This window comes from Microtus pennsylvanicus, chromosome 13, assembly GCF_037038515.1.
Source record: "Microtus pennsylvanicus isolate mMicPen1 chromosome 13, mMicPen1.hap1, whole genome shotgun sequence".
NCBI classification, from domain to species: Eukaryota; Metazoa; Chordata; class Mammalia; order Rodentia; family Cricetidae; genus Microtus; species Microtus pennsylvanicus.
Window position 1 is genome coordinate 60,978,286 of NC_134591.1, and position 21,712 is coordinate 60,999,997.

General features: G+C 51.3%; 1 protein-coding gene across 2 annotated transcripts in view; it reads right to left on the reverse strand.

Moving 5' to 3' along the window:
• The window catches only part of Nhsl3 (NHS like 3), a 29,052-nt gene extending 16,501 nt beyond the window's left edge, over positions 1–12,551 (reverse strand). The window contains exon 1 of one of the 2 annotated variants that reach the window (XM_075947055.1): positions 12,192–12,551. In XM_075947055.1, coding sequence (XP_075803170.1) covers positions 12,192–12,417 — 226 coding nt within the window. In that variant the 5' untranslated portion in view covers positions 12,418–12,551. Of the gene's footprint in view, positions 1–1,335; positions 1,528–12,191 lie in introns of those variants that run through there. The other variant, XM_075947056.1, reaches the window with a different exon arrangement.
• Positions 12,552–21,712: the final 9,161 nt, after the last annotated feature.

A 21,712-nucleotide genomic window follows, 5' to 3' on the forward strand; every position in this document is an offset into this window, starting at 1 on the left:
AGACAAGCCCAGTGGAGGAACCAAGGAAATCCAGGAGACCAAAAGAATCTGAGCAAAGTCACCAGCACCTCTGGCAGTGCCACACTGAGAACAGACCCCCCCTCTTCTCCCCATCTAGGCTTCCCATCACCCTCATGTGGAGAGCTGATGAAGAATGAGATCACCACGCACCGAAAGTGGGCCATCCTGAGAACAGAGGTCGATATTCCCACTACAAGGACTCCCCATCCCACTTCCTCTTGGATTCCTCCTTACCCCAGATCAGCAGGTACCATTCTTACAACACCTGCCTCTATTGAAGACCCCCTTTTTTGAGGAGGGGTGCAGTTTTAAATCCATCACCTTGTCCCTCCCCAGTCTCTGCGTTTACAAGGTGAGAAAACCAGGCACCCCCTCCAGAACCCCTTGGGACTCTCTGGGTTATCCAGAACTGCCGCACTGACTGAGAGAGGCCATCTCTCAGCCTTGGGATTGGAGGCCTTCCTCATTCCCTAGCCCCCACCCTTGGAGACTGGAATGTGACCCGCGGAGGGACCCCGCAGCACGCTGGGAAGGGCTGCAACTGCGTTCCAGCCCGGTGGCTGCATTGAAAGGGGGGGTAGACGGGGAGGCAACCTCGGGAACTGCGGGGGTCTGGAATGACGGAGCGAGGATGCGGTAGCAAAGTGGGGTGGGTTCAGAGAAACAGTAGGACTCCCGATCGCCAGATGGAGGAGATCCCCAGCCTTCAGCCCTAGTTTCATGCTTCCCCCTCCCACCTTTGTCTCCCCTCCCTTCTGCAAACTTTCAGGCTGTTGGGGCAAAGGTTTGGAGAACAAGTGTGTGTGTGTGTGTGTGTGTGTGTGTGTGTGTGTGTGTGTGTGTGGTGTGTGCACATCCTGTGTGTCTTAGGATCTGTCTGTGAACCTGTGTGTACAGTTGGGTGCCTAAGACGTTGGACAACTGTACCTACATGACTCATGTGTGTGCCTATGTGTCAACCTGAGCGTGGGTGTAGCTCATGTGGCCATGTATGTAAACCGTGTGCACAGGTAAATATGTACCTGTGCCTCAGGAACTGTGTGTCCTGGTGCCAGTGTGTGGGTGTGACTGTATGCGGTTTTGGTCACTGCAGCGACATACATGAGAATGGGTGTTGTATGCAAATGTAAAAATATACGCGTGCCCGCCCGCGGTCATGAGTGGGTACGTGTGTGTCCGTGCGCATGTGAAGGGTGGTATCTGAGCGGACTCCCGGCCCCCCACTCACGCCCACCAGGCCCTGGGAGGGGATAGTACGGCGGCGGCAGGGACTGCAGGGACCCTCCTCCCCGCCTGCCCCGCCCCCACCCCTACCTGCGAGCCGCTTCGCCGATCGCCCGAAGCGCCAGAAGCTGCGGGTCCGGGGGCCGCTGGGGGCCTTCCTCTTGTGGTGTGAGTTGCCCATGACGAGTGCGGGAGCTGGCGTAGGCACCCGAGCGCAGCCCAGCCAGCCCGGCCGCCGGGCCCGCAGCCCGCGGAGGGAGGTAGCGAGACGCGCGGGCGGCCACCGCGGGCGCCCCCAGCCCCAGTCCGGCCACGCCCCCTAGTGCTGCGGCCAATGGTCACGCCGAGGGCGGGGCTGGAGGGGCGGGGCCTGGCGCGCGGCCCTTCCGCTCCACCCCTCCAAGGGACCAGGGAGACCTGCTGAGCCGCCCCGCCCTGAGCGTCAGGGAAAGGGCTCCGGCGGTCCAGGTTGGGTAGGCGGGTCGCGGGTTCTCCCAGCCCAGCGTGCCCTGCCTTTTGGAGAGGACTGAGGAGGAACTAGGGGCAGTCCTGTCGTCCAGACAAGCGGGGGTCGGACCCCTGCTGCTGCTGCCGCTGAGCCCACCACTCCGTGAGTGTCACGTGTTTATGTATCACTTTTCTCCTGACTGTTACTTGCACACGTATCCAACTAACTGTATCTCTGTACCTGGGGTGTTGAAAATTATAGTAGCATCTTTTTTACTTCGTGCTCAATGTGTGCGAAGCACTGTGCTACCAGCTTTCATGCGGTGTTTCACTTCCTCTACAAAATAATTCTATAAGGTAGATACTTTTGTCGTGTGCATTTTACCGATGGGGAAACTAGGATTCCTTAACGTCAGCTGACTGAGAGCATCCATTAAGTACAGAGATAGGAGCCACTTCCAGACTCAGCCGAACCTACAGCTTTCCGTGCCTTTCTCTTTGCTTATCTGTCTTTGACCTTGAAGAATGAGTACCTGAACATCCAAGTGTAACTGCAGACAATATAGCTACATATTTGTGTAGATGGATATATATACCCTCTAACCTAAACATTTGTGTTGTCTCTGACTAGTATAACCATGTATGGTGCATGTGTATCCATGTAACTCTACCTTCATGTCTGAATGTGTACTTTGTTTTGTTTGCTTTTCTAGACAGGGTTTCTATATAGTTTTGGTGCCTATCCTGGAACTCTCTCTCTCTCTCTCTCTGTAGACCAAGCTGGCCTTGAACTCACAGAGATCCACCTACCTCTGCGTCCCAAGTATTGAATGTGTACTTTTTGTGTGTGTCTGTTTGCTTAGCACTGTGACTGTATTGCTCAGGGCAGCTGAATATCACTGATTTGTATTTGCATTTGTAACCATCTGTCTGTGTGGATATATATGCATAATGTTTGTCAATAAGACTGTGTATGTTTTGTGTATAAGTATGAATGCAATCGTGTCTGATGCCTGTGTGTGCATTGTAATCTGAAGTCACCCATGTATCACAATGCAAAGTTGTGTGCCCCTTCCAGAAGTCTCTTTTCAAAACCCACACTAAGCCTGACCATTTCTGAAAGTCTCCTAGGCTACCCAAGGGCCTTACCTCTGTCCTCACAGCTGCCCTCGAGCAATGCACTGCATACCACTGCCCCACAGCGTCAACAGCAACTCTCCATCATCATCATCACCATCATTTTTACCTAACCTCTCAAACTGGGCTGGGAGTTCAAAGCCCTTGGCTCTAGTTTCTGTGTAGTTCTGCCAGCTGAGCAAGCCTTTCTACTACACTATACCACACTGCTGGAATGCCCAGGGATTCCAGGACATTCGACTCCCTTCTTGCAAAATGAGAGAGGGTCAAAGCTGATCCCAACCCTCCCAGAGGTCCTGTGCTTACCAAGAACCTGAGGTTAACAACAGTGCTGTCCCTGAAGAGCTGGCATTTTACTCCTGTACAGAAAACAACATTGTATACCAAGCAGTATGCAGTCTCGCCATTCTGCATAGAGAACAGAATCCTGTACCGAGCTAGGAGAGGACTGGCTGGCTGGCAGGTAAAAGCACCAGCTGACATGCTTTCCCAACTGAGTTACAGTTCCCATGAGCCATTCGGGAGAAGGACACCAACTCCCATTAGTTGTCCCTGCCCTCCACACACATGCTGTGGCATGCACACGCAATAAATATATAAATAAATGAGCACATCGAAAGGAAAGAGGCGAGAAAGATGGAAGAAGGCCGTACAGATCTACTGCCTCAACTCTGTTCACAGATGAGGAAACTAAAGTACCTAATGGAGACAGGCGGTGCGTGGGAGCAGAGCAGAGAACACTCGCAAAGTAAGTGCACATCTGTCCTTTGGCATGAATTGAGTGTGGACAGGTAGGCACGCGCCTGGGAGGGTATCTGGAATGGAGGGTGCCTTGGCCACCAGAGGCCCCTGCCTATCCCAGAAGCCCTCTCTCCAGCCATGTCCTCATTCTCAGAGCTCTAACTACACCAAGGGACTTGGCCCTCTCTAGTGTGCACCTCCAAACTTCACATCTGCTGGCCGCTCTCCTTGCCTGGAAGGCTCCTTTTCATTTCCTTGCTTGACCCCCGGCTCTTCCATGTACCCTTCTCTCTGGCCCAACTTTCAGTACTTCCCCAGGTGCTACCCTGTGAATGCTGAGCATACCTGAGGGCTTTCCAGCACCTCCTCCAAGACATCAGATTATTTAGGTATTTGCTTTACCAACCACAAAAATATCCACACTAGTCATCCTCGGCAACCCAAGCTCGGCACATAGCAGGTGTGCCCTGTGTGATGCTGAGGCTGGCAAAGATGGAGATGGTGAGGCCTGCTTACTGTGCACAGAATCAATAGTGTGGCTCTTGTGTCTGTCTGGTGGTGGTAGTGGCGGTACTGATGGGGGTAGCGGCAATGGCGCATTAGTGCTTTTTGTTTCAAAGACAAGACCCGGCTGCAGGATCAGGGAAGAGATTTAGCCCCTAGCTGCCACATATGGCTAAGCAGGTGGGTCAAGAGCCCAGGAACCACATGATTAGCCTTGGGTACCTTGTGACTCCACCCCCACTTGCAGAATGGGGGCTAGAGGCTTGCAGGAGAGAACATCCTAAGCAGACAGGAGGCCTGACATGGTTATCTCCTCCCACCCCAGAAACCCAGTAGGTAGCATACCCTGCCACAAGATTCAGGTTCGGTGCCTGTGCAGGCCAAGCTGTCCCCATAGCAGCTGTGCGTGTGGCTAGGACTGCAGCAGCAGTACTTTGCAGAACCAGCCCGGAGGACAGAGGAGCAGAAAGACAGAGTGGGCTGGAACACTGGGCGAGGTGGAGGATTTCATTCCTCCTGCCCGAGGCAGCTGCTTTCACCTCCTTCCTTCCTGCATTTAGCCAAGCAGCTGGATGTGGCCCTGGGGGCCGCAGACCCACTCTTCCCCCCACCCCACCAAGCTTAAGCCAAACACTACACAATGCTTCCTCTCATTCCAGTTCTTCAGCATGTGACAGGCCAGGAGCAGCTGAGAGGGCTCTGAGGGTTTGGGAGAGGGGATTTCCAGGAGTAGGGGAGGGTGTCCTGCTCTGCTCCCTGCTGATGTCATCGAGGGGAGGCGGTAGATTTTCCTGGTCATGGTGTCAGGCTACCCCCATACTCCAAGTTCAACAGACAACCCTGTGGCCAACGCTGCTTCCGGAACTTGGGGCGAGGGGGCAGGTAGCAGTTGGGGAGAGCTCATAGACTGCAGCCTCTTCCAGGCCTGAGGGAGGTTCAAGCAAATGGCTGGATGCAGGAGGCAAGAGAACTGGAACAAGGCCTGAAGGTGTCTGAGAGAGGGAAGGGGAGGTTCCCTGGGCTCCTCCTGGCTTCCTTCCTGCTCTTCCCTCCCTGGTAAAGACACCTTTCTGGGAAGGGCTTTTCTGTTTGAAGTCTGAACAAAGGCCTGGGGGGGGAGCTGAAGTCAGCCTGCCCCCGCCATGGCTGGGGTGGGCTCCAGTCCCTCACTAAGACCCAGCCAGTTCAGGTCAGCCTCCCAGAGGAGGTAGGTCCTTGAGCAAGTCAGACCCTCCTCCTCCGGGGCCTACCTGTAAGTACCATGGGGGTTCAGGTCCTTGAGCAAACCACCCCTCCTCCGGGGCCTACCTGTAAGTACCATGGGGGTTCAAGTCCTAGAGCAAACCACCCCTCCTCCGGGGCCTATCTGTAAACACCATGGGGGTTCCTTATGATAGCAGTTTTAACCATCTAGGATTTAAAGCTGCCCATGCTGGATCATCAATGACCCAAAGTCACTTAGTGCTGGGCCCTGTGCAAGACCAAGGCAAGAGCCATTCCACCCAGCTCCTGTCCTCAGGGTACCTGGATAGTAAGGTATAGTGACAGGTTTCCCCACAAAACTCCAGAGAGTCAGCGATGACCACCTAACCCCAGTGCCACGAGTCCCTTTTCCCCAGCATCCTCTCACCCCTCAGTTCTCCTGCACGTCACCTCAGGGAGGCTGTCCTTGATCTCCCCAAAGGATCTCTGGTTTAGGTCTTTTCAAACACAGTCTTATGTAGCCCAGGATGGCCCCCAACTTGCTGTAGAACTGAAGGTGACTTTAAATTCCTGGTCCTTCTGCCTCTATCAGCCAAGTGCTAGGACTGCAGACTCTGCCCCCACACCTAGCTCTGGTCATGATTTCTGGCCCTTCGATTATTTGTTCAGCGGATTGATTCATCCTTCCTAGCTGGCACTCTCCCAGATTCTGAGGTTCAAGAGGGCTGAGACTTCGCCTCTCTTGTTGATGCCCGGTTCAGTGCCTGGCACAGAGGAGGTACTGAGCATTTGCAAAGTTAGTTGTCTCCCTTTGCTGTCTAGACCCAAGGCAGGCAATACCCATCCAAGCACAGGGACTAGAAGATGCACGGAACAGCCACTCTACTGTAGTGGAGGGAACCCTGCCTCCATAACCATGGCCTGGGCCCCAAGCTAAAAACCTGGGCAGAGACGCCACAAAAACTCTCCTAACCGTCAGTCTCTTAGACAGGGTACTCTAAAGGTTGGGGTGGTATGTACTGTTCCCCAGGAGTATCCAAGAGATGGGGACAGTGGTGCTGGTGCCCTCAAGGATGACTCAATAGATAGAACAATGAAGGCCAAAACATCCTGGGGAAGGAATGCACATCAAGTGACCGCACCTGAGAATACAGGAGATGCTACGGAAAGGCAAACAGATCCAGCCTCAAGCAAAATGTGCCCAGAGACTTTGGTCATCACTTTGTTTTAGGTGATAAAGACAGCCAGGCGATGGTGGTCTTTAATCCCAGCACCCAGGAGACAGGTGAATCTCTGAGTTTGAGGCCAGCCTGGTCTACAGAGTGAGTTCCAGGACAGCCAGGGCTACACAGAGAACCCTGTCTCTCAAACAAAAAAAAAAAAAAAACAGAATGTTATGGACTATTGCTAAGCATGATGGCATGTGCCTTTAATCCCAGAACATGAAAGGCAAAGATGGGCAGGTGTCCGTGAGCTCAAGGCCAACCTAATCTACATGACAAGTTCCAGGACAGCCAGGGTGACACAGTGAAACCCTGTCTCAAAAAAAAAAACTAACTTTGGGGCTGGAGAGATGGGGAGATGGGTCAGCAGTTAAGAGCACTGGCTGCTGTTCCAGAGGATCTAAGTTCCATCCCAGCACCCATACGGTGGCTCACACCATCTCTAACTCCAGTCCCAGGAGAGCTGACATGTCTTCCAGCTGCCATAGGCACTGTGTGTAAGTTCTGCACAGACGTACATGCAGGCAAAAACCCATACATAGAAAACAAGTGAATGAAATAAAATTTAGAACCACATAGTTCAGCATAGAGAGGTGGCATTGCCAGGCTACTGGGTCTCCTTTCCTGGACACAGTTCCTGAGCCACACTCTCAAATCCCAAGATATGGAGTCAGAAGTCACAGCACTTCCTGTAAATTAAGCCAGGGCACACCTAGCCAGACTGAGGGCAGCTCAGTCAGGGTCAAACAGCACAGCAGAGCACCAAACCCAGGCACGGCAGGGGTTTAATGTACACGCCTTTAAACCCCCCCTGCGAGGGAGGGGGAGGCTGGCAGGTCTGAGTTTGAGACCAGCCTGGTCTACATAGTGAGTTCCAGGTCAGCCAGGACTACATAGTGAAATTCTGTCTCAAAAAAAAGAAAGGAGGTGGGGGAGGGGAGTGGGCTAGAGAAATGACTCAATGTTTTAGAGTATTGTTGCTCTTACAGAAGACTCCAGTTCAATTCCCAGCACCCATGTGGTGGCTCATGACTATTAGTAACTCCAATTCCAAGGGATTCGACACCCTAACACACTCTTCTGACCTCTGTCAGCACCAGTCAGGCACACACATGCACATAACATACATTCATACACATAAATAAATCTAAAATGTGAAATTAAAAAATAATTGTTTGTTTATGTGCATTGATGTTTTGACTATATATATATATATATATATATATATATATATATATATATATATATATGTCTGTGTGAGGGTGTTGGGTCCCCTGGAATTGGGGTTGCAGACAGTATGGAGCTGCCTTGAGGGTGCTGGGAATTGAACCCAGGTCCTAAGGAAAAGCAGCCAGTGCTCTTAACCACTGAGCCATCTCTCCAGCCCTGTTTGTTTTTTTTGAGATGGGGTTTCTCTGTGTAGTCCTGGCTGTACTGGAACTCATTCTGTAGACCAGGCTGGCCTCAAACTCAGAGATCTACATTCCTCTGCCTCCTCAGTGGTGGGATCAAAAGTGTGGAGAAAAAAAAAAGAAAGAAAAAAATTAAGGCTGAAGGACAGGGTGACGACAGTGGAGTCTAGGATCTACTCTGGAAACAAACAGTCATCCCAGACTCTCCACAGCCCTACACCAAGGACAGCCCTCCTGCAGCGAGTGGCCAACTGGAAGGTAAGGAGTTCCTAGGGTGACCTCTGCTGGGCCTCTAGGGTGAACTCTGCTGAAGGAGTTCCTGAATTCTATCACTGCCCAAAGGGAATGGGAGGAGAACAAACCCCTCCCCCAAGGATAGTCCTGCCGAGAGCTCTCTCCTTAGGAACTCATCTACAATCACATCACTAGGGAAAGTTTGGCCCTTGAAGATTGTCACGCAATCATTGACGAGGAAGAGTCTCAAGCATCCCAAGCTGGCCAAACCTCCCTGTGTCCGTGAAATGACCTTGAACTCCTGACACCTCTGGCTGCCACCTCCCAAGCCCTAGGCTGATAGGTGTGTACCACCACACCCAGTTCATTCCGTACAGTGGAAGAAGAGATCAGAGCCAGTGCCCGACGTGTGCTAGGTGACCTCTACCCACTGGACTACGGCCCTAGCCCCAAGCTGCCCAGCTGCCAGTCTTCAGGAAAAAAATATTTTATGTCTAAGAGTGCTCTGTCATTCTGGGCATCAGATCCCATTTCAAATGTGAGCCCTGAGACACCAGGTGCGTGCTGGGAATTGAACTCAGGACCTTGGGAAAAGCAGCCAACACTCTTAATCACTGAGCCACCTCCCCAGCCCCCAAGCTATCAGCCTTGGCCTCAGGCATTGCCATCACTTTGAGCTAGCCTGACTGTGTAAGTACTAAAGACACTTTCTCAAATGCAAGAGACCAGTGGACCTTGGGCAACTTGCATCCCACCTGAGGACTTTTCCACTTGTACTGGTGAAAACTGCTTACCTCCAAACACAGAAAAGCCTGCAGTGTCTGTTGATTCTCCTCCCCCCTTCAAACTGGCCCTTCTTCCTGCTGGCCACCTCCAGAAAGCCTTCCCTGGCTAGCCTCCGGACCTGTCCTGGCCTCGGTCCCAGAACACTCCATCCCCACATACTCAACAAGTGTGATCTTTCCGGAAAATATGGATTCCTGTTTGCTTTTGCTTTTTCAACTTCCTCTTATGTCTGACACGGGAAGACTCCACCTTCTGTGACTCCACGTCAGTAAGAGCATGTGTGTCTGAGATGTGACTGAAACATGGACTAAAAGGAACTAAACCAATGTCCAAGTCCTCAGCATCCCACATGAGAGGACTGCCATCGCTGGACCGCAGCTATCTAATGGGTTCTTGAACACCCTAGTTTTACAGATATGGAAGAGTAAATAGGCACCCTGTGTCTTGGAGCTCCAGGGACAGCAGGGTATTTCTCATTGGCCTCCAAACCCACTCCTACCAGACTCATGTTAACTAAACTTCTAACAGAATCTAATAACCCCTGCCTTCTGCATTGACTTCTCTTTCCTGTAAGTTTTCTGTCCTCTCTTGTAAGAACCTTGGATCAAGGCTGCATCCAGGGAAAGGTCGCAGAGAAGTTGTGTGTCCAGTGTCACGGGTCTTAGTAGCTGCATGAGAACTGAACTGCCTGACTCTGGTACTGTTGCCACTCTATCGAGTTCCCTCGGCTCTCTCTGGGCTGACTCCTGTCCATACAGCGAGCTGTGTAAGATCCCCAAGTCACTCGGGAGGCAGAAGCAAGTGGATCTCTGTAAAGTCGAGGCCAGCTTGGTCTACAGAGTTCCAGGACAGCCAAGACTGATTCACAGGGAAACCCAGTCTCAAAATAAATAAATAAAACACAAAACAACAACAACAAAAAGCTCTCTAGGTCTCAGCCCTGGGTCTTCTGGAGAGTCATGTTAGTTTGGGAGACTTCTGATTTTCATTTTCAAACTCAGCCTGGTCAAATTAACCATTCACTGTCACTAAGCCTCAGGGTTTTCACCGGCAAAGGAGATTTTTGTTATTGTTGCTATGTAGCCTGGGCTGGCCTCAAATTTATTCTCCTGCCTCAGCAGCTCCAGTGCTGGGATTCTAAGTGTGCTGCCACCATGCAGGGCTCTGCAAATGGGCTCTAGTGAGGAAATGGATGTAAGTCTCCTGACACATCCAGGGTAGTCAATCAATGTCAGATTTCTTCCTTTCCATGTCTGAAAGGGGAAGTGCAAGAGTCCTGGGGGAAGATGTGCAGCTCACAACTCCACTGCAAGCACCGGCTCCCACTTCACAGTACAACAGTGATGGGAACGGGACCGTGTCTCTCACATCTCTGGCTCTCAGAATGAGATGACCTAATGAGCTTCCCACAGAGGCCTTCCTGTTCTTCCAGAAAGTTCCCTCCTGTATTCCTCCTTCCCCAAGCTCCATCCTGATGGCCATTTGCTCTGAAAGAGTTAAGCCTCCAGCCTCCCCTTCTTGGCGAGTGGAGATTAGAGAGATCGGATTTATTTCTCTTAATAAACAGAAAAGAAGTTGGGCCAGACAGGTGACAAGGAAACAATTGGAACAATAGAAGGCTGGAGCAAAAAGGAACAAGGCTGCCCTTGGAAGGACCCGGGGCCACCTCCAGACCTGAGAAGACAACAGCTCAGGGCAGAGGGTGTCACCCATACACGTGGACTCGGTGAGGCTGACATGCTGCCCAGAAAGCCCAGTGCCACTTAATACCAAACACAAGGCAGGATGACCCCCAGGAGGCCAGAGTACTAACCTACAACTCAGTATTGGCAGCCCTCTGCCTCCAGGCTGGTTGCCTGGAAAATAAGAAAGGAATCCACTCCCCTTGGGGTAGACCACCATCCCCTGACAACCTGACCACAACCCATTCAGCTGCAGTTCTAACTCACGCTCTCCTAAAGGAGAGAGGAATGACTTCACCCTCAACCCCAGTGGGGAACCCCGGGACAGACTTCCCCTCCAGTTCGGGGTTGCAGAACACCTGGAAACACCCCTCATCCAAACCTTCCCTCAGGGCTTGGCCCATTCATCGCAGTCCCAGCGCCCTAACTTCTATTTGTGGCTGGGCCGCAGGGAAACAGGGCCCTTATCCAAAAGGAAGATCAGGCCGGATGCAATGCGCAAGAGGTTTTCCACCCTCTTCCTGACCCCTAAAGTTCCTTCTAATTCTCCAGAGGTGGTTAAAGGACACTGGAAAGGTAAACAGGGCTAGATGGGACGGGCCCTGACCCCTCCATTCCCTCACCTTCAGCACTGTGTCTGGGCAGTACAGGAGAGATGCTTCCAGGGGCAGCCTGCCTTCTACTCCCCAGCAGAGCCTAAAGGTCTCCCCACCAAACTGAAGACAGAAGCAGATGCAGGAAAAGCCAAACAAGTGGCCAACATACAGTGACCCTAACAGGGATGGGCCAGGTCCTTCCCCGTTTCTCAGGCTGCCCATCCCTTAGGTTCCAGGAAGAGCCATGGGCTCAAAACTGCATGAAGACTAGCAAACAGCTGCTAGACTTCATCCACCCAGCCTAGGCACAGCCTCTCTTTTTAACTTGGACCTCAGTTTCCCCCTTTCTCCAGAGCAGCAAGTCCCTACCAGGACTAGGGAAAGGAGTGAATGAGGAGGATAGGCCTTTGGTGATCTCACCACCCCGGGAGGTGGATGTTTGTGGTTTGGCCCAGGTAAGGAGGGGGTGGGGGCTGAGAAAAGCTAACAGTGCTGAACAACCTAAGGTAAAGGCCTCTAAGCTGAGTCCTTTGTGGGGCTGGGAACCAGGATCTACCTGGAGGGCAAAAACTCCTTTGGAGCAGGTTGACCTTAAAGACCCAAAGAGACTGCCACCCCAAGACCCAAGGCCACCTGCCTCTCCCTTTGGCCCCAGGCCAGTCACGTCTCTAACCCCCTGACTCAGCAGAGGGCAGAACCTGGGAGAGCAAGGGAGAAGTGTATCTCCACCAGGAGGGCCAACCAGCCAACATTTCCTGCTTCAGTCAGGGGATCCCTGCCCCAGACGGGGGTCTCGACCCCTCAAAGTTGGATAGACTGTGTCTCTGGAGCGACGCAGGACCTATGTTGGGGTACCCTAGGTTCTTCACTTCCTCCAACACTACTGCCTCGGAGACAACGTTTCCACACAGGTCGACCCCCCCAGAGGACCCACCCTGCCACACCCTCGGAGCGCTCAACCCAGGTGCCCAGCCACCTTACCCCGGCCTTTGCCCTTGGCCCGCTTGGCCTTGTCGTCCGCCTTCTTGGCCCGGGGGGTGGCCGAGTCGGCGCCCTCGGCCCCGGCCGCCTTCTTCTTGCGCCGTTTGCCCCGCAGCCAGCTGAAGGCGCGGCGGAGGCCGGAGCGGGACTTCTTCCTGCGCGGGGGGCCGCCGGGGCTCCCGGGCTCCTCGGCCGCAGGTGCGGCGGGGGGCGCGCGGGCCGCCATGGCGCGGGGCTGGGGGCGCGCGGTGCCAGCGGCGGGGGTCAGGCCCCCTGCGGCGCGGCGCCCATGCGCGGGGGCGGCCGCCGCTGGAGACGCGCCCGGAGAAAAGTTTGGGCGGCGGAGGCCGAACGAGCGCTGCGGGGGCGGGGGCAGCGCGGGCGGGGCCGCGGGGCGGGCGGGGCGCGAGCGGTGGGAGCGGCCGTCGGGGGGGGGGGGCGGCGGTGGCAGCGCAGTGGCAAACCGCCCCTCCCCGCCAGCAGAGCCCCGAGGACGAGGTCAGGCTACAGACGAGGGGGTCTCCCCAGTTGTGCAAGTCCGCCCTCGGAGGACCCCGAGAAAGTTGGGGATCCCTAGGGCAGGAAGGGGCTGTAGGGAAGGGCTAGGCTAGGACCACCCCAGGAGAGCTGGTCGTCTGGAGTACGTTTGAGGAAGACTTTTTCCCCAACACCTGGGACCTGTGGCAGGGAGCAGGTATTCCCCTGGCTCAGGACCACAGCAGACCCAACCTCCAGCGACGCTCTGCGTGTCTGATTGTACCAGCTACTTTCGTGCGTTCCTGGAGTGGGTTGATAAGGCCTCAGTTTACCCTTTATTGACCTTCTATTGCCCTAGGGCACCCTCGTTAAGAGTCGGGCTTTCCCGCTGAGGAGGTGCTCCAGGGAGATAAATTAGGGTGGGTCTTGACGTAGGTGCCTAGAATGTCTGGAGTAGCTAGTAAGAGAAAGCCTTTAGAAATCTGGAAAATGCTGTGTTCATTTCCTTGCAGGCCTCTGGTGCTGACCAAGCCCTTTTATATCTCTGACTATACAAGCTCCGAGGAAAGCAAGGTAGGGAATGTTACCCTTTAGGACAGAAGGAAGCTCATCTCTGCCTGGAGGCTAGAAATCCTACTCCTTGATCCCCAGAAAGGGCTTGTGGGTCGCCCCACAGTTAGAGTTGTCCAGCATTATCAGCTTGAAACATCACACAGCTTGGTCCTTGTCCTGGTCACGGCCTAATCTGCTCTGGCATGCAATAGACCTCACTCTAACAGAAAGCTGACTGCACCTGCCTTAGCCCCTGGATGTCCCAAGGCTCCAGCAAGTGGAGAACCTGGGCCCTCAGGCAGATCACCTGCTACCCACGCTGGGACTCAGTTTCCTGATAACACTACTCAAGCCTACAGAGTGTAGGCTTCATTCCCAAATAGGCAACGGGCCCTGCCCTCAGGGGGCTTCTGACCAAACCTCCAGGACCTCAGCTCTTCCTGTGTTTACTGTCAAAGGAAAGGTGTCTAAGGCAGTACTGAGACTTGCAGAGAAAAGTGAGCAAGGTCTCAGGAAAGGGATAGTCTGCACACACTCAGGAGTGTGAAGGCAAACACCCTGGCTTTTCCATTTGTTTGTTTTCACGTGTAAACAAGTCTTCTTAATGCCAGCCACGCACAGCAAGAGGGGAAAGGTAGACTAAGAGATTCAACTGCTTGCAGCCCTTGCTCTGGCTTTTGGCAGGAGCCAGGAGCCTTAGAAGAGTGTTCATTATTTCTTGCCCACCACCAACTCTTCCGATACTCTTCCCAGTGGCAGAGTTTAGCTGTATAATTTGCAAGGCCCCTTGTTCAACTATCATATCATCATCTTATGATGGACCTAGGTAAGCTGCTACCACCACCACGCCTGACTGCAAAGGAGGACCCGGGTTCATGGCAACTTTCAGCTCTCTGTAACACCAGTTCCAGAGGATCCAGCAACCCTCACACAAATACACATGCAGGCAAAACACAAATGCACATAAATCATTAAAGTTGTATTATTTAAAATTTAAAAAAAAAATCATCGCTTTCCATGAACTTGCAGCAGTGGCAGGCAGAGTGCTTGCCTCCCTTGCCTGAGGCCCTGGGCTCACCACTGTGCAGAAGGAAGAGAAAGAAAAGGACTTCAGGAAACGAGGGTGCTGGTAGCTCAGAGTGCTTGCACCAGCACAGAGTCCTGTCTCCAGCCCCAGCTCTCTCTCAAGATCTCTGTAGTCCAGTTGTGCTAGTGCTGTCTGTAACCCCAGCTCTCAGGAGGTAGAAGCAGGAAGGTCAGTTCAAGATCATCCTGGGCTACTGAGGGAATCTGAGGCCAGCCTGGATTTTATGAGAACTTTGGTGGGTGGGGCGACACCAAAAGGTTCTACCTAGCCCAGGACCTTTCTGAGTTCAAGGCCATTATGTGACTCGGACAGAACCCCCTGGAATTAACCCACAGAGCAGAGCCTCTGGTTCAGAGAGGAAGGAAAGAATACAGAAAAGTCAGGATTGTATTCCATTCCCTCCTCCTCGTTCCAGTGCACAGCCGGCCTCCCCAGGCTCAGAGCAGCGGCCCAGCTCTCTGTCCTACTGTTTAAATACGCTTCTGGGACACCCAGCATGGGAAGGGCCAACCTGGACCCCAGCTGTGGCTGAGTGCTCCCCTGGATTCATGATTGCCTGGCTGGGCTCCCTTACTTCCGTGGCAGGACCTGGAAGAGACTTCCCAGCAGTCCCTGTAACCCACGCACAAAGTCCAACCTGGAGCCAGGCTGTCACCTGACCCAGCAGGAAGTTGCCAACCTGTCCCCGGAGAGGAACTAGCAATAACCAGACTTAGGGCCGCAGCCCAAGGGCCCTCTAGCTTTGCTCTAATGTTTTTGGAAAGCTCAGGACTAGATCTGCCGCCCACAGGCACCTGCTTTTGTCTCTGTCTGGGCCCGACTTGTCCAAGTACAGATTTCTCTCTCGGCCAGGCGGAGGTGTGAAAAGTCCCTCGTTTCATTTGGATACTAGAAAGGGGTTGGGAGCTCCTGTGCCTGCCCCCTCCCCTGTTGGCTTTTGGACCAATTGGAAGGGCTAGAATCTTAATGAAGGGCGGAACAGTCCTGCTAAATTGCAGGCCCCCAGTAAACCCTTGGAAGAGAAACACACACACCCCGCAGAGGCCATGCCACCCCCACCTACCAGCATGCCCCCGCCCTCTAAGTGCCCCCCCCCCAACCTACCCCATCTAGCAGATCTGTTAACATTTCAAACAACCTCCCTGCAGAGAACTTCTTTGATCTTCCCTGCAGAGCCCCAGACTAATTCCACCCATTCAGCCTCTCCCTGCCCTTTCTGGGCTCAGAGGTGAAGTATCTGCCCAGGGTCATGGGTAGTGGCCCAGTGCAGGTGCGCCCAGCTCCCAGCTGATGCCAGTTTACTAGAAGCTAAAGGAATGAGAAGATTTAAGAACAGAGAGAAGAGGTCACTGCCACCAGCCAGCAGCCTACCCTGTGGAATGGGTGGTGGTTCCCTCCATTGTCTCAGTAGATAGCCTGACAGCCTGTTCTGGGTTCCAAGCATCCAGAAATGGGCCACAATCACTGGTTATTATTCGCTTATTAAAAAATAATTAATTTCCTGTGTATGAGTGTTTTGTCTGCATGTATGTATGGGTATCACATGTGTGCCTGGTACCCATGGGAGCCAGGAAAGGGTGTTGGGTCCCCTGGAACTGGAGTTACAGAGGGTCATGAGCCACCCTGTAGGTGCTGGGAACCGAAGCCAGTTCTCTTAACCTCCGGGCCCTCTCTCCAGCCCGAATGCTTGTAACCGAGTGCAGTAATTGGTCTGGCAGCTGTATTGTCAGCAGCTGTAATCCAGCTACTCAGAAAGAGCATGGCTTAGGACGTTCAAGTCCAGGGCAGCACTGAGAACCCTGTCTCGAAAAGAGGTGCTGGAGATGAGGAATACAACTCCTCAGTGGTAGAGCGCAGACCTAGCGTGGCCGTGAGTTCAATTCCCGGTCCATACTGATTCTTTTTCAGTGATGCCACATATTTCCTCTCTCAGCGCCCATTATTTCTACATCCTCCCCAGTCAAATGAACAAAACTCTTTATGTCGCTGAGGAGGAGGATAACTTCCGTTCCTGACTCGACTTCCTGATCCTCCCGTCTCTACCTCCCAAATGCTAGGATTACAAGTGTCTGCTACCACTCCTGGCTTACGCTGCAGAGGAACCAACTTGGCCCTCAAAAGTGCTCATCAACCTCAAAAGTGTATACCCAGGCCTTGTGGGGTTTCCAAGAATTTTGTTGTTGTTGTTTTGTTTTGTTTTTGTTTTTCAAGATGGGGTTTCTCTGCGGCTTTGGAGCACTCGGGAGGCAGAGGCAGGTGGATCTCTGTGAGTTCGAGACCAGCCTGGTCTACAAGAGCTAGTTCTAGGACAGGCTCCAAAACCACAGAGAAACCCTGTCTCAAGAAACCAAAAAAAAATTAAAAAATTGTATTTTGTGTGTGTGTGTGTGTATGTGTGTGCGCGCACACGCAGGAGTGTGTGTACCGTAATATGTGTGGTCAAATATAATTTTCAGAAGTTGGTTCTTTCCTTTCACGAGGTGGAGGTGGGTTCAAGGAATGGAACCTATCAGGCCTGGTGACAGGTGTCTTTATCTTCTGACCCACCTTGCCCAGCTCTTTTATTTCTGGAGAAGGAGTCTCCCTGCATAGCTCAGGTTATCTTCAAACTCGTGATCCACCTGCCTCCACACACAGCCCATCCCCACTTTCTAACAGATAAAATAGGTAAAAGCCGTGCTCTGTATGAATCGATTTTATTTTATAAATCAAAACTTTCAGGCTCTGAGAGTAAAGAGCCTCCTGTACAAGGATAAGGACCTGAGCTCAAATCCCCAGAACCCATGTCAAGTTGGACACGGTGTCTGCAGTATACAGGAAGTGGGGGGATAGAGACAGGAGAGCCCACAGAAGCTCTTAGGCCAGACTGCCTGGGCAAAGATGCATGGCGAAGAAGAGACCTGGCCTCAAACAAGGTTAAGAGGCAAGGATGGCATGTGAGCCTGTCCTCTGACCTCCACAAAGTGCACACACACTTCTTTAAAGATTTGTGTATTCATATATTTTATGTTTATGCATGCTCTGTCTTTATGCACACCAGAAGAAGAAATCTGATCCCATTACGAATGGTTGTGAGCCACCATGTGGTTGCTAGGAGTTGAACTCAGAACCTCAGAACCTCTGAAGGAGCAGTCAAGTGCTCTTAACAACTGAATCATCTCTCCAGCCCCTGAGCCATCTCTGCAGCCATCTCTCCAGCCCCTGAGCCGTCTCTGTGGCCCCTGAGCCATCTCTCCAGTCCCTGAGCCATCTCTGCGGCCCCTGGGCCATCTCTCCAGTCCCTGAGCCGTCTCTGCGGCCCCTGAGCCATCTCCCCAGTCCCTGAGCCATCTCTGCGACCCCTGAGCCATCTCTGCGGCCCCTGTGCCATCTCTCCAGTCCCTGAGCCATCTCTGCGGCCCCTGAGCCACCTCTCCAGCCCCACATACATACTTTTAAAAAAATCAAAACTTTATAGCCTTGGCTGGGTATGATAACTAACACGCCCGTGTATCCCCAGCCCCTGAGAGATAAAGGCAAGGAGGATCATGAGTCCAAGGCCAGCTGAGTACCTTCTACCCCGTCAGGAAAAATAAAAAGAAAGCCCACGTTGTAATATTAACTTGCCATAAAGTGAGTCAGGAAGCGCAGCGATGACATTTTGATGGCCTCAAACTGTGAAACGCTGAGTTATAGGTGGTGGTTATGGTTTTAAATGAGTGCCGGTATTTAATTTATTTCTGCTACAGTTGTGTTAGGCAGTAATTAGAAAATGCTGAGTCTCAGAGACAAGCAGGGACAAATGGGGAGAGTTTTAACAACTTGGTAGAAATGCCGGCTTTCTTTTGAGTTCTGCCTAGGCTCTCATCACCTAATCAACCAAGCTTAAAGCTATGCGTGGTGGCATAGCTGGAGCCCAGCCTGATCTGCATAGTGAAACCCTATCTCAAGAAAAACAAAAAGGACTTGGAGGTCGTGGTGCACACCTTTAATCCCAGCACCTGGGAGGCAGAGGCAAGTGGATCTCTGTGAGTTCAAGGCCAGCCTGGTCAACAAGAGATAGTTCCAGAACAGGCTCCAAAACTGCAGAGAAACCCTATCTCAAAAAACAAAACAAAAGAAGTCCTTATTGCTTGAGGGGACAAGCAGGTTCTTAGAAGGGTCCTGCGCTGGCCTCTGCCCCTCTGCCTCCTGTTCTGAGACTAAAGGCTTGCGCCACCACACTCAGCAATTGACTCTGGCAGAGGACTTTAGTTGGTCCTCAGCATCCACATGGTGGCTCACAGCCATCTGCAACTCCAGTTCCAAGGGGCCCAATAAGCACCACATAGCACACATACCTATATGCAGGCAAAATATTCATACACATAAAATAAGAAAATATTTTCAGGACTAGAGAGATAACTCTGCTGTTAAAAATGTAAGAGCACTGGCTGCTAGTCCGGAGGTCCTGAGTTCAATTCCCAGCAACCACATGGTGGCTCACAACCATCTGTAATAAGATCTGGCACCCTCTTCTGGCATGCAGGCACACATGGAGGCAGAATGTTGTATAAATAATAAATAAATAAATCTTTAAAAAATGTATATCATACCTACGAACACCTGATTTTTTGACAAAGAAGCTAAAAATATAAAATGGAAAAAAGAAAGCATATTCAACAAGTGGTGCTGGCATATCTGGATATCAACATGTAGAAGAATGCAAATAGATCCATATCTACTTCCATGCACAAAACTCAAGTCCAGATGGATCAACCACCTCAACATAAAACCAACCACACTGAACCTCATAGAAGAGAAAGTGAGAAGTACACTTGAATACATTGGCACAGGAAACCACTTCCTAAATATAATCCCAGTAGCACAGAGATTGAGAGAAACAATTAATAAATGGGACCTCCTGAAACTAAGAAGCTTCTATAAAGCAAAGGACATGGTCAATAAGACAAAACGGCAGCCTATAGAATGGGAAAAGATCTTCACTAACCAAACCCACATCAGACAGAGGGCTGATCTCCAAAATGTACAAAGGACTCAAGAAATTGGTCATCAAAAGAACAAATAGTCTGCCAGGCGGTGGTGGCGCACGCCTTTAATCCCAGCACTCGGGAGGCAGAGGCAGGCGGATCTCTGTGAGTTCGAGACCAGCCTGGTCTACAAGAGCTAGTTCCAGGACAGGCTCCAAAGCCACAGAGAAACCCTGTCTCGAAAAACAAAAAAAAAAAAAAAAAAAAAAAAAGAACAAATAGTCCAATAAAGAAATATGGGTACAGACCTAAACAGAGAACTCTCAACAGACAAATCTCAAATGGCTGGAAGACACTTAAGGAAATGATCAACATCCTTAGCCATCAGAGAAATGCAAATCAACTCTGAGATTCCATATTACACCTGTCAGAATAGCCAAGATCAATAACACTGATGACAGCTTGTGCTGAGGAGGATGAGGGGTAAAAGGAACACTCCTCCCTTGCTTGTAGGAGTGCAAGCTGGTACAGCTGCTTTGGAAATCAGTGTGGCAATTTCTCAGAAAATTAGGAAACAACCTACCTCAAGACCCAGCAATACCACCTTTAGGTATATACCCAAAGGATGCTCAAAATCGTACCACAAGCACATGTGCTCAACTATGTTCATAGCAGCATTATTTGCAATAGCCAGAACCTGGAAACAACCTAGGTGCCCTCAACTACAGAATGGATAGAGAAAATGTGGCCCATTTACACAATGGAGTGTTACTCAGTGGTAAAAAATAATGACATCTTGAAATCTGCAGGCAAATGAATGGATCTAGAAAAAAAAAACATATTGAGTGAGGTAACCCAGACCCAGAAAGACAAATATAGTATATACTCATTCATAAGTGACTTTTAGACATAAAGCAAAAAGAAAAAAAAAACAGCCTACAATTCACAACCCCAAAGAATGTAGACAACAAAGAGGACCTTAAGAGAGACATACATGGATCTACATAGGAAGGAGAAAAAGACAAGATCTCTTGAGTAAATTGGGAGCGTGGAGGTTTGGGAGGGGGTAGAAGGGGAGAGGAGAGGAAGGGAGGAGAACGTACAAAAAATGTATAGCTCAATAAAACAATTTTTAAAAAAAGAATGTATATCATCCTTACAGAGGAGCAGAGTTCGATTCCCAGCACCGACACTGGGTGGTTCACAACTGCCAGGAACTCTGCTTCAGGAGGCTCCAGTGCCCCTTCTGGCATCCGAGGGCATCAGCCTTCATGTTCACATAGCGTACACATCACACACACACACACACACTTAAAAATGAAACCTTTTTAGAGATTTATCTTGAGCATGGGAGTGTTTTGCTTGACATATAAGTATGCACACCACATGCATGCCTAGAACCTGACAAAGTCAGAAAGCGCCATTGGCTATCCTGAAGCTGGACTTCCAGGTGGTTGTAATCTACCACGTGGGTGCTGGGAACCAAACCCAGGTCCTCTGCAAGAGCAACGAGTGCTCTTAACTACTAAGCCATGTGCCCAGCCCCAAAAATTCAGTTTTTTTTTTTTTTTTTTTTTTTTTTTTTGGTTTTTTTTTTTGAGACAGGGTTTCTCTGTGGCTTTGGAGCCTGTCCTGGAGGTAGCTCGGTAGACCAGGCTGGTCTCGAACTCACAGAGATCCGCCTGCCTCTGCCTCCCGAGTGCTGGGATTAAAGGCGTGCGCCACCATCGCCCGGCCCAAAAATTCAAAGAAAGAAAAATGTTATGTTTTCCTATCCTGGTATGATGGCCCGGCCCGTGCCGAATAGCCCAGCCCTCAGGAGGCTGGAGCAAGAGGATCTGAACGTGCAAGGCTGGTCTGGACTTCATTGTAGTGAGTTTGAAAGTAGGGAGGCTGGTTATAGAGGGAGCCTCAGCCTCCAAATAACATCTTATTTTAATATTGTTTTTGAGATAGGGTTTCTCTGTGTAGCCCCGGCTGTCCTGGAGTTCACTCTGTAGACCAGGTTTGTCCCCCCCACCTCAGAGATCTGCCCACTTTTGCCTTCCGCGTGCTGGGAGTACAGGTGCGCATCACTGCTGCCAGGCCTTATTTTAATTTAAAATGTTTTACTTTTATTATGGTTGGAGTGAAGGCGCATACTTGTGCCAAAATGTGTGTGTGTGGCAGAGGACAACTTTTGGGAATTGGTTCTCTCCTTCTGGAACTCGGGTTTGTCAGGCTTTCGCAAAAAACACCTTAATCTGCTAAGTCAATTTGCTGTCCTCCAAATAAACGGAGTGAATGAGTGAGAATGTGCGTGCGTGTGTGTGTGTGTGTGCGCGCGCGCGTGTGCGTGCGTGTGTGTGGTCTCAGATGGCTGTTGAATCTCTAGTTGTTCTCAATCTTCTTAATGCTGTGACCCTTTAATACAGTTCCTCGTGTTGTGGTGACTCCCAACCATACAATTATTTTTG